We start from the raw sequence: 13,470 nt of genomic DNA, 5'->3' as shown, positions 1-13,470 counted from the left end.
GTGAACTGAAAACAAGTCAAAACTTCAGTAAGAACAGGATTTACATGCAGTAAAAAAATTCATATTCGGGTACCTTAACTATGCTGTGCCCACCTTACGTTTGTACTTCACGAGAACCATAGATTCTCGAGAAATTCTCGAGGGTCTGTGCGAGAATTAATGTAAAAAAAGTTTCAAGGAAGTTGGCCGTTCAGGAAATCGGCGGCTCCGGTGTCTTTATAGAGAACGTGAAAACAAAATTTGAAAGCTCAATAGTGAGGTTATATCTTAAAACGAAATTTCAAATAAAAACGCTGAAACAGACCACCGCGACAAAAATACAATATTGCTACGTAAGTTTGTTTTATAAAGTACATATATTTGATGAATATGAATTACTTTTGATTTACTTGGTACAAAGTGCATTTACAACAAAATAATGAACTTTATATTTAAATGTCTAATTACTAATCACAATTAGTAAATAAGATGCGATTATTGAATCATATTTCTTTTAATATCGTAAGCGAATTCTTTCTTAGCCAAATTCTTCATCAGGGAAGACTTTGATTACAAGATATTTGTCTTGTCAAGATTCTTCTCATTCACTCTAATCAAAATTTGAGGATACTTATTTCTTCATGGTTTCTACCCTGTGATTATTTAAGCTAAATTTGAGATCGCAGCCTCGAAACTTTTCATGTGCAGATTTCTCCAACATTTCGGCACCGTGAAATAATCCAACAAGCAAAATTTGAAAGCGACAAGTCATCATGACAAAGAAGAGGATTTTGGACGCATACAGGAGCAATTGTCCCTCCCCCGCGCCCAAACAAAAATTAATAATTATTTGAATTTCACCATCATTTTATATTTAGGAAAATTTATTCATTATTTCTTGCTTTCATTTTCTTTATAATTTTAATGTGTTAGAGGTAGTAGATAGCAGAAAAGCAAAATAAGTGATTCTGTCTGAACGCTATCAAATTACTATGAAATGAATGGTGACGTAGTTGGGTGTTGACCAAGCTATGACGTTTGAGAGAGATGTATTTGTTAAAGGCGCTAGTGAGGTAAAGCGTATACGTGTATTCATTGGCGGTACCACGTCTTACCTTTCACCATCCCTGAGCTCAAAGCCCCGAGAACACTACCTTATTCTCTGCAAACGTGCAGTTTTACCTGATTTCGGATAGTTCGCGACCAACAAATCATACTTTCGGCACTTGATCGAATCTCGCGACTAATTACGACATCTTTCTAATGTCCTGGTTAAACAAAACGCCATCGTAAAAGTACTTCCCAGGTATTAGACTGAAAGCAATCGCACGTACCGCTACCGAATCCACTGTACTCTTGCACTTTCGACATTTTTACACCTTGTCATAGTCCACTTTACTTCGGCTGTGAGCGGCCTCTGAACTGGGTAACTGAAGAATTCACACAGCCATACTCCCTAACGACTGCTGCACACGATAGAAATTAGCCGAGCAAACAGCCCCGAATGAAGTTTTGCTCACGTAATAAGTTCTCAAGTTCGAGACAGGCCTATACAAGCTTTTTATTGCACGAGATGCACATTTATCTCTCCAGGGGGCGCCTTAAACGACATTTGGATTTCAGAAAAAAGAACGAAAAATACGAAAGTGATCCAAACTTCTAAAAGTAATGCAACTGAACTGTTCTACAGTGACTTTGGTAGATAAAAACCTATATCTACAAGCAGAACTTATGTTCGTCATTGACGCTAAAATCTTACTGGGCAATAGAAAAACTAGGCAACATATTTTTGTGTTTCATCTAATTTGATTTAAATGTAGGATAATATGTTCATCCAAGAGTACAAAGACAAATACCAAACATCAAATTGTCTTTAAAACAGTTCATATTATTCATAAAATTAAATCGTAGTTAGCGGGTATGTCTAAGGCATGTCGCCGGGCGTAGGTAAACAATACATGAAATCAGAATATTTTGCAAATATCGAAGTTTGCCATCAGACATTGAATACTTGAAAAGCGTTACGAGTTCAGGTTTTCGCAATGAAGCCATTGTTTAAGAATGATACGATCGATACCTCTCTGGAATGTAAATGAGCTTCTGGGGAACTTCAGTATTTTATGAACACATGAACTAGGAGCCTTTGGTGGAATCCAGCCCTACTTCTCCCCGATTGGTACTTGGCTCGAGTCATTTTTATGGAACTTACTTACGTATCTACCGATCTGCAGAATCCATTCATCCATTTCCAGTCTCTCTGTGTGCCCACCCGCCCATCCATTTATCCATCCATCCATTCATCAATCCATCCATCCGATAACGTTTACCTGGGACTCTTGTTGATTTTCACTGCTTTACTGCGATCGGGTTTGTGTTTGTTTGCCTGTTTGTTGGTTTAGTATATTTTTTTGTTTGTTTGAAATGTCTCTCATAAGAATGTTACCACACCTTTTGTATTTTAAGTTCATTCGCACCAGTCGACAGGTTTTCAGTTCTTCATGTTGTGTCGATGGTATTTTACTTCAGATCATGATAGTCTCAATATATAAAGCAAAAATTGCCAGGGCTGTCTCGTCCTTTGCTGTGATATGTCTAGGCCAGGTAGACAAATATTTTTTTTATTTTAATTTTCAAGGATACCTTCTTAGATGCAGAAGTATTTGTAAGCATCTGTCATTGTGACAATGGATTCCCTTGTCAACTTTTGTCCAAATAAATCATAAAAATACGAGCTATTGAGTAGGATTTTAAGGAGCCTATTGAACGTGCAAACTCCTTATAGTAAGGATTCTGAAAAAAAAACAAAACAATTTTTTTATCGGTTAATTGTTAATTTTATTAGTGATACTATAATGCATACATATACCACACTATCTTAAGATATTTTCCGCCAAACGTTTAACTTGATAATCGACGTCAAAAAGTTTAGAGACTCATACTTTCGATGCATTTTTATCGCGAAAAGCCTATCTTAGAACTTCTTACACAGCAAACCATGTTTTGTGTAGTATTTTTTTCTTCATAACTATAATAACTGACTAAAATATAGTGCAAAGAGTTGGGGAAGGTCGCTTGGTGGTGATGATTGTTTCCCAAACTTAGACGATAAGTAGATGTTTGAAATAGACATGTCTACTTGTGATATAATTTTTGTAAGTTTTGTCATGATAACAATGTTTACAATGCTGGTTTTTAAATTATTTGTGACATTTAAAGGCCCGATAGCTGTATCTTTGTCGCATTTTTTTTACTTCCAAACCAAACCAAGTTCATTGAAATGTACTCGTTGAGGGTTGTTATACAGGTAGAAATAAACTGTCCACTGGGACTAAATGTGCAATTTTGAGAAAGATAAATAATAAATGTTTCCCCAAACATAAAATGGCGCCCTCATGCAAATAAAGCAAAAACACAGTACGCAGTGCATGTATGCATTGGAATCTTCACAGAAACAACAGAGTAGTCCAGTATAATGCATAGTGCTAAATGTTTTCAACCGGGACATCACATGCCATGTTTTCTTTGTAATATTACCAATTTTTAAAAATGGCGGGAAATCAAAATAACGGTTAAAATTTAAATTAACTTGTCCAATTTTTCAGAGAAAAGACTATATCCTTTAAATCTGTAGAATTTAAAAAAAAAACAGACCAAAAAAGAAAGCCTATTTCAGGTCGACAAATTTCAAGAATTACAGCTACAGGGGCTTTAATGTATGGTTTATGTGAAATATTTTAATTGCAGACTAAACAACCGAACAAAATCACAGTTTGTAAACACTAAGAGATGTAAGCCATATATAAGGTACATTTCATTCCCTTTCGAAGATCTAACTATACGGTATTGTAACGCCTAACGTCAGTCGTTACAATATTAGGAACGACGAGAAAAATGTGTTTTCTGTCATATATTGTAAGGTAAACGTAGAGTTATCATTGAGGACCCTCTAAATGTAATCCTCTGATATCTTCCTCGCTCAGGGTTTTGCTATAGATTCTAAGGTCGTCCATTTCACCCTGGAAGTAGTGTCTGTGTTTAGAGTATTCACTGTAAGTTACACCGATGGTGATCGAGTTGTTAGCCACAAGCAGTTCACCTGTATTTGAAGATTTGGCGACTTGATGGCCGTCCAAGTAGAGGCGCGAACCGCTGTTATCGTGAACGAGAACGACGTGTTGTACACCGGCTACCTGTGCTCTGAGCTCTCGGGGACTGAAGACAAACTCCTGAAACTGAGGCAACAATATGTCGCGTTTAACGCGTACGAATCCTACCTCGATGAAGGTGCCGTCTTCCGTGTCATCCAGGGCAAGCTCAAAAGTTCCTGGCAAGTCATACCCGTTTGTGATGAGCCCCTTTCGGTTTCGCGGGAATTTTTCCGGCGCGGGATAGCTCCGTCCCTCTAAACAGTTCAAGCATTGGAACCAGAAGCTGATAGATACTGAAGAACCCCAAACGAAATTTCTGAACTCTTTGATTTCGATCTTTCCCCGTTCGAACCAGGCTGCACCTTCTCGACCCGACACTCTGCCGGAGGTGACGCCATTCCACCCGTAGCAGGAAGAATCTTTTACCTCGTCGTTAAATGTGTATTGGACCAGTAGTTGTGGGTCCCCGCAGTGGCTCTTGTCTCTCTCGTACATCATATGGGCTGTGGTTTCGTTCAGGGTCATGTTGAAGATGTACACTTCGTCGATTAGTCCGTAGAAGTTCTGTCTGTGAGTGAGCAAGCCTGATTGGCCAAGGCGGAGCGGTGCGTGGACTTGCCTCCAGATCTCGAGACAACAAGTGAAAAATCTAGATCTGTTTTGCTTTTCCCCGTCGAAATAAAGGTTGAACTCCGTGCCGTCATACGTATACAGGGCATGGTGCCATCGGTTCGATATCGCTCTTATGTCTTGGTAATCCCACTTGTTATCCCCAAGAATAGCAATGCCGGCGTACAGGACCTGGTTTTCGTACGCCGGCAAGACCATCTCGCTACCTTTTACATTGCCATAGCCTCGAAGAGAAACCAGGCCCTGGTTAAGCACACCAATGGCCATCTGCTTGAACCACAGACTGACTGAAAAGATGTTGTTGGTGAGGAATTCTGTCGTTACTTCCACTGGCTCTTCGGCTGGAAAAAACGCCGCGTTGCCAGACACGCCCATGTTCTCCGCAATCGACGCTCCCTCTGACACCCCGTCATGTCTAGTGCCGCTGGCGTCTCGAAAGTCGTTCTCGAAGGGGAAGTACACTGCTATGTACTCGGACAACAAATCTGAAGGTAAACATGACATAAAAATCATGTTCAGCTCTTTATGGTTTGTTGCTATGGTTTCGAAAACAAATATTAAACAGTACTCCTCCCTCATGTGCGTCTACCTTTGAAACGCATTACCTTTATGCATTTCGTCTGAGAAGAAAAGTCCCGGAGTTGATAAAGGAAGACGATAAGTTGTGCTTCGTGTAACATTAATTCCAAAGTTTAGACATTTACGACTTCGGACATATATGCATTTTTTACTCAAATCTGGAAATGTAGGGTTAAACAGGTTAAGAATGCATTTTCTGGTGACAAAAACAAGCGCAGAAATATTAAACATTTACGTTCTCGACGCTCTCGGAAAGTGTGCATTTCCTCTCAAATATGGAAATATACGATTAAAAAGCAAAAACTATCAATTTTTTTCTGGTAACCGAAACTAGCACGGATCCAACGTGATACATAAGATATTTTTCCGGCGAACATGTTTCGCGAGATAAGTCCAAATGTTTGTCATTCTATAAATATGATAGAACGTAACGTGAGTTGACATTCTCCAGTTATTTGCTCTTTTTGTTGCAGTTTAAACTGAAGGATCCGTCGCTCGAGGGAGAGCAATGAGGGCGCCCGCGAGCGACGGATCTTTAAGTCAAGTTGAAGTTCTATTCACGCATTTCTGTTCTGACTCATGGTTTCAGTATTTACCTTTACAGACTGGCATCAGCCCGTGCCATTGGCTGTCTATGCAGATCACTTTGTTATCGTCGCTTGGTGTAAATCCTGGCTTGCACTTGGCGATGGCTGTACCACGGTGGGCGTTTGAACCCGTTATTCTAACATTCAGCAGAGCTGTCATGTCACAGTTGGCTGAATGGAGAAAGTGTATCAATATTAATGTTTCCAGTTGCTGAGCAGACGATTAACAATAGTTAAAAAGAGCACTTATCGGAGGAATTTCGCATTCGACGAAGTCTATTTCTTAGTGAAATACCTTCACAAAATAGTGACCAAGAAGAGCAATGAATAATCAAAAGAAGAGTATAACTAAAGACACGCACTGTGTAAGGGCAGATGGTTTTGCATTTTCTAAAATTACTGTGCTTCAATTCTCTCCGGCAACATCTCGCTTTTTAACTGCGGTGGAAGCCGTATAAGATATGCAAGGTCCTGTATCACCTACACACTTTAAATGCAAGGAATCTATTCAGCAATTTACCGAGAATGGGGACCTTTACATCATGATATCATCTTCTGATTTCCAGATCTCCGAGCTTTCGTATCGGTGAAAGTAGCTTGAGCGAAAACCTGGTGGGTTTTCTTTTATGGTGCCTGGCATGTCTCAGCTATTTATTGCACAGTAAAGTGACTTCGCAGCTGTGTGATATGTTTTGCAATTTGTTGAAACTGCAATGAGCTCATTACAATGACTTCAGATTCAATAAATACTTGGCTATTGCATCATTGCTGCGAACGTCTTGAAAATATAATCAGATTTCGTAAGATATCACAAAATTACAATTATTGATTTCCTAAACGTACAAATATTAATAATACAGAAAGACTGCGAATCTGAAGCATCAAACGTTTGACTGTCTACTACAATAGGTTAAAAAGTTTTTCAACATGCTAAAATGCAGCTGATGATAACACTCAAATATGTTGAGTTATTTCAACCAACTTTGCGACAACAATCAAAAGATGTCCTATACTGTAAAATTTAAACCCAATAAGGAAGGCCTCCACGCAGGAGAATATGGAAATTTAATTACTAAGTAGAATCAACACCAACATTAAAAAGCAACAATTCAATTATTCATGGAGAAAAACTGACCAGCCGAATACAATTTGCGTGTTCTCCTTCGTTCATCTGCCAAAGAGTTTGAGTACTCACCTACGCATCGTGGTATGTAGTCAAATTCCCCGTTATCACAAGTCGCTTGTGTTGGCCCCAAAATCGAGTAACCAGACTCACATCCGAACGTGATCACTTTCCCAGACGCGATGTATTCGCTGTCATCCGGAAAACCATCCACTATGGTGAGGAAGTCGATCAACGATGGACGGGTACAACTTTCTGTAGTGAAGTGTAATGTATGGTCGAGGACCACAATGGAAATAAGCATCAATTGCTTTCTTGTGTTATCCTCGGCAGTAATGTGAAATGTACATTTTATATATTTTTATTTTAATTGCCAAATAAATTCAATTCAATTCAATTCAATTCAACCAAAATTGTGATGTAAGGGTATATATTAACATGTATGTTTGATCGTATCATATATTTGTCGGTCTTAAGTATGTTTGATCTTATCAGATATTTTGTCGGTCTTAAATCGGTCTACTGTCTGTGAAATTGTTCAGACGGCGAGTCTGATGTATGGGATGAGTTCACAGCAAAGTGAGGAAAAGTCTGGTACAAACACTGAATTTTGCTCACACATAAAATCTTAGTTGGTTCAATATATATGTGCACGGTTGTTGTCTACAAAAAGTAAGCATCGTCTTACCTCGAGGACAGATATTCTATCTACTTTACAATACTTTTTGTCTATCACATGTAGGGGCCCACCTTAAAATTCATGGAAGAAATAAAGTTTTAGTCTGCTTGCTCTTGTTAAAATATAAATTTTTAAATTCAATTTTTTCCCGTTTAGATGACAAGGATTGGCGGCCATTTTGAATTTATAAGCGTTGTGAAATGTTGATTAATTTTTGCACGATGCCTCTTCTTAATCATTGATTTTGAGAGGGATAAAGTTTTCTGGAGGAAAGTTTGGGCAAAAGTTTAATCCTTTCTGTTTCCACGCACGAACTGCCTTAACAGAGGCAACTTATTTAAAGAATCTCTCGTGTTCTCTTGACGCAGAAGAAAATGAATTCTGAAGCCGATACCGTCGGATATTCGGTTCCACGTACCTTTACATTTTGACGTCACTCCAGGTTGATAGTTGACGTAACTACCGTTCGTGCAGGCTATGGTGTCCGCGCCTGCAAGACTGTAGCCCTCCTTACACAGGACTTTGACCGTGCCGTTGACACCGTTAACGGGAAAATCCGCCTCGTACCAGCCATTTGGTATTGGGTCCGGCTCAAAGCACTTCGCTGTGAGGACATAAACGATTGAGTAAGTGACCTTGGGTTATTAACAAAGAAAAACTGTTAGCTGCGAAACGCATGTTCAAATTGATCTTCTCATTACAGTTGCTGCTACATGTGTAAAATTTCTAAGCTGGACAGATGCGGAATAAAGCTTTAATTTTCTTTGCGCGCCTATACAATGGTATCATGCTCATATTACGTGTACACATTCAAGCAAAAATTTCTCAGGTTTGAAAAGAACATATTGCCAAATATCTTTGACGTCCAGATACAAACATTACTACTTGAACCACGCCTACCTACCTACCTACTTACCTACCTACATATATACAGACATACGTACATACAATATACAGACAGACATATATACAGACAGACAGACAGACAGACAAATATATCGGTATCTTTCTAGATATCACTAATTTAACCGGTTGCTCGGAATAAATCCTACATACAGATTTAGACGTGCGTGCGCACGCACACACACACACAAACAAACAAACAAACACAAACACAGACAAACGAGTGCGCGAGGGGAGATAGCATCAGCTATACCATAGATCCAGCGAGTTTAGGAGGAGCCAACGATCTCGTATCATGAAGTGTGTAATTGCTGACTTTCATAATTGGCACTGACCTTGACAAACTGGCATCGACAAAGGCACCCACCCCGATGAGGAACAAGTCACGACCGTTGACCCCGAAATGGTGTAGTTTTCGTTGCAGGAGAACTGGAGAATTGTCCCGTCGTGATATCTGTTGCCTGTCTTGCCCGTTGATCCTGCTGCAATGTCCACTACGCCATTTTCAAGAGCTCCTGGGTCTGTGCAGGTTCCTGTTTGACGAAGAGATAGACCCAGAATAAGAACAACAATGTTAAGATTTAAAGTACGACCTTTGCATTGTCATACCCTTGTAATGGGAAATAAAAAGTGTTAAGTTGTAAGCTGCTCAGTGAAATAGCTGTTAAGAATTTCAGAATATAGGGAAGCTGTTTCCACTGCTGATAACATTAAACATATATACTCGAGCAAAATGTTCTGTTTCTATCTATCATTTTTATTTCTTCATTTCTATTATGCCACATTATCAATCATTCATTGCCATATGCCGTTTAATCACATGAATGTGTGCATATAAATATCGTGCATACATGTGCAGTTTGAGAAAGTTGGAGAGAGAGAGAGAGAGAGAGAGAGAGAGAGAGAGAGAGAGAGAGAGAGAGAGAGAGAGAGAGAGTGTGTGTGTGTGTGTGTGTGTTACAGTGACAGAAAAAGAGGTAGAGACAGTGACAGAGATTTTCCGATTAAAGGGACAAAATCGGCCATTTTTCATGAATTTTGTTTGATGCAAGATAATTCTTAAATTGCTTGACATATTGAAAGATACTGAATAAATGGGTGACCATGCATATATGCTACCCCGGTTTTCAGACAAATTAAACGAAACCATCGTGTAAAAAGTGTTAATGGTCATGACCAATAATTCATTTTCGCGATGGTTTCATGTATCGTGTCTAAAACCAGGGTCGAATATATGCATGGTCATCCATTCATCCAGTATCTTTCAACAAGTCAAACAAAATAAGTAGTATCTCGTATCAAACAAAATCCATGAAAAATGGCTGACTTTGTCCCTTTAATGTCGTGTGTTTCGAATGACGATTATCTAGTCCAACATATTGAGATTCGGTGTTTCATGAGATTAAGATTTTTCTATTTCTCCTATATAATGATATGTCCAACAGATTGGCAGTAAACAGATTACTCCTAATCCATGCTTCCTCAAGAAACTCGAGACTATCACCTTGAGTATGATAAGGAATGCTTGTTATTACATGCCTCAATGTACAAATCAGTGCATTGATTTGAATAGGAACATCCGGGGAGTTAGCGGGCCGTTGAACGATGTACTGACCAGTTTCCATGGTTACTCGGTCCAGTGAAGCCCTTCGACGTTTTTGAAGTCAAAGTCGACGATTAACGCTAGATATAAATATCCATGCGCGCACTCCTATTTTGACTTTCGTTGTGATGCTGATCGATAATGGTAAAATTGTTTGAAAATGCACTTAGATGTAACTAAATGTCATGTAGCATTAACTGTAAAGAGCATGTGATAAACATATTATTGGCTGATACAAGGGTTTATGTGCCCTCGCAGCAGGAGACAATTTGTCCTCCAGGTGTCGGGCAAATTGTCACCTGCTCTCGGGCACATACTATTCAGGCAATAATATATAGTATGTCACGGTTAAGGAAATCAATCAACAATTTTCTCTCATAATTTATCTTCTCTTAAATACTATAAGGTGGGCGTATCGCAGAAATCGGGCGCGTAAACAAAGTCCAGCCGTGAAATGTCTTTGGGGCGGCATGAGAAGTATGATGTTCTTATCGTGAAATCGTGGACTTTTGCAAACACTTGACCCAAGGCAGTACGCGCCTCGAAAGTGAAAGCCTAAAATTTTTGCTGAAGCTTTTTTTCCTGTGAAACTTTCCAGAATAAAACAAGCCTTAGGGTCAACGTGCAAATCTTGGTTCTAGAGAAACAAATCACCTAGCAATTAGCGATATTTGAAATTCAAAATGGCGGCCATCCATGTATTTATTTTATAGAGTTAAACGAAATTTACCATTTTCGAAAAAAGGACGGTAATTATTTTCTTACTTAAAGAGCTTTAAGAGGAGCCCCCACAGTGGTAAATCAGAAAAGAATTGTAAAAATTGAGATTCCGAACATCTGTCCCCAAGGCGTATTATACCAGAGATACTATGGTCGGGGAGCAAATCTACACGACTGTTTAAGTGACTTTAATGCTTTGCTCTCCTTTGAAACTTGTATTCAATTAATGCATTTGTTTTGAAATGAAGATGATCTTGAAATGTTGCTATGTCTTCTACATTTACACTGAGTGAAAACTTACAGTAATCAAAGGAGAAACGTCGCAAGGGGGCGGGCTTTTGATTCCGAGAAAAAGTGCAGAAATGCTTTTGTCAACAGCAACTTTGAATTTGTTTGATTTGCCGTTGCATGAGTTCTTCAATCATAGCTTGCACTGCTTCACCGTACACTGATGTTCATACAGATCTACAGAGCAACCGTTATCTCATTTACAGATGATGTAAGAATATCATTGCTTTTTCTATCATTTTGAAGTGTGAACAAGCATTTGTCGAGAACTGCTTTAAAGTGTCTCAAGATACGGAACAATATAATATCTCTCTCAGACTACAACAATTAGAAAATACGCGATTTCCAAAAGTGTGACATTAATTCACCCCTTCAGCTGTCTATCTGCTAGTGGCTAAAGTACTGAAATTTATCAACAAGCGAGCACATGCAATATGTCGTTTCTGTAAAATTCTGCGGCTAATCTTAGAGAACACGTATTAATTTATGTGTTACACGACAAAATTAGGATCAGAGAATAAGATTCCATTTTCATTCTTTATTTTTTAAGGACGATTTTTTATGAATGAAAATGTGAACATAATGTTGAGCATCCTGTCCAACTTTTGTCTTTCCTCGAGGCCTGCCATAGTAAAAGAAGAAATAAACTCCGGCGACGGCTCAGAGCGGTCCCTGTAATATTAGCCTTTAGGTCATTTAAAGAAAATTCTTTGTTTGTCGTCCTTCCATTATAGAAACGTACCAGCCAGCCAGGGAATAAACAAACCCAGACAAAAAACACAATTATATCATCATTAACTCAATTTTCATTTGGTTTATTTTGGGAAAATGATATTTTAATTTGTAAGAGTTTTAACATTGTGTGGTCTTAATTTTCTTTGAAAACCTGCCCGCACGCGGACGGCAAACAAATAATTTTCTTTAAAGCGCCTTATGACGAAACGAATTCATTTACAAAATCCTGCTCTTCCTCATATTTGTGTGAATTAATTTAATACGTGCCTGCACTTTTATTGCAAAAAAAAACCTCGAAACCAGTTCCTATGCTAACAGGAATGTAAGCATCACTATGAAAGGGATTTTACCAGAGCAGCAAAAACACCTAAATTTACTGATATTGAAAATTCAAATGACCGCCATAGAGCAATGTTGTGACACTCACAAAAATCCCTTGAAAACAATAAATACTCTATTTACCATGCAGGCATCAAAATGAGTCTGAACATGAGGCAGACCAGGAGACAATTGAGTGTCTCAAACACAGTCCTCGCTGGGCATGCTAACTCAATTATCCTACAATAGCTCGTGCTCTGCCATTACTGCCATTATAAACGTTAATGAATGTCCCGCATAAGAACAGAAATGTTCAATGTGCCGAGGAGAGAGACATTGGACACGATATGTTGTTCATTCTCAACGACAGACTGCTCGAACGGAAAGGCAAAACGGTTCTGCGCAGGACATACCTGACCTGCGCTTAAATAAAATAGATAGTTGTTCACCACACCATGGTCACAGACCCATGATTTAAATATCAATGACGGGTGTGGGACTGCTGTACCTGGATGGTATTGTCAACTTTTAGTCTTTTTTGTAATTTTATAGGTTGCGTGTTCTGAAGTAACTAGAAAAAAGAAATTAAGACTTTGATATATACACAACATCTTTTACACCGAGCATAGGCCCTCCTTGAGTAATCGGTGGCCTGGAATATAAAACGTGACACAGTAAGTTTTGTTTACAAAGCAATGACGCACACTCTACATGTTCGTGAGAAACAGCACTCAAGAAAGTTCAGAAAAATGAAAGATTTCCTTATCGAAAACGTGATCGGAGAGGCTACGGTTATGAGTGCAAATTGAATGATCAAACATTGATTAAAACCAGTTTTGACCGCCGCAATACGGAAAATTAAGTTAAGATCGGTGTTCTACTAGAAACTATTATACCTGCAACTCCAGAAATCATGGTCACCACACACAGAACCGAAGCCAGCGACAAAATCCGAGGCACCTTCATAACGTTTGCCTGAAAGTTACACATTTGAACTTCGGTCTTCTGATTCACGGTCCCTCTAGGGACCGTGTCTGATTCTTCTCGTCCAATGAGAGGACCCGCCAAAAATCAGTCAAACGTATTCTCGATGACTTGCGCAGGACAAGGCAGTTTAATTTTCCTATGGCCGACCTGCACCACAGGCGCGTGCAGTGTTGCTAAGTAAGAGCGCCTCC

The 13,470-nt window shown here is 39.0% G+C and overlaps 1 protein-coding gene across 1 annotated transcript; it reads right to left on the bottom strand.

Moving 5' to 3' along the window:
* Positions 1-2,796: 2,796 nt before the first annotated feature.
* Positions 2,797-13,246, bottom strand: LOC139137243 (uncharacterized). Its single transcript, XM_070705234.1, has 6 exons — positions 13,189-13,246; positions 8,964-9,161; positions 8,144-8,329; positions 7,119-7,301; positions 5,933-6,094; positions 2,797-5,242 (listed from the first exon to the last, which is right to left on the bottom strand). Exons 1-6 carry the CDS (start codon positions 13,205-13,207, stop codon positions 3,912-3,914), a joined length of 2,079 nt encoding a protein of 692 aa, XP_070561335.1. The 5' UTR covers positions 13,208-13,246; the 3' UTR covers positions 2,797-3,911.
* Positions 13,247-13,470: the final 224 nt, after the last annotated feature.

Source organism: Ptychodera flava, chromosome 7 (genome assembly GCF_041260155.1).
Source record: "Ptychodera flava strain L36383 chromosome 7, AS_Pfla_20210202, whole genome shotgun sequence".
Taxonomy (NCBI): domain Eukaryota; kingdom Metazoa; phylum Hemichordata; class Enteropneusta; family Ptychoderidae; genus Ptychodera; species Ptychodera flava.
The sequence above is the reverse complement of the archived record's forward strand: the minus strand, read 5'-3'. Positions and strand labels throughout refer to the sequence as shown.

Excerpts from the sequence above, each read along its gene's own strand:
- LOC139137243 (XM_070705234.1), bottom strand. Across the intron at positions 7,302-8,143 it reads AGTGACGTCAAAATGTAAAG|AAAGTTGTACCCGTCCATCG; the intron begins GTACGTGGAACC and ends ACTTCACTACAG. Across the intron at positions 6,095-7,118 it reads CTACATACCACGATGCGTAG|CCAACTGTGACATGACAGCT; the intron begins GTGAGTACTCAA and ends TTCTCCATTCAG.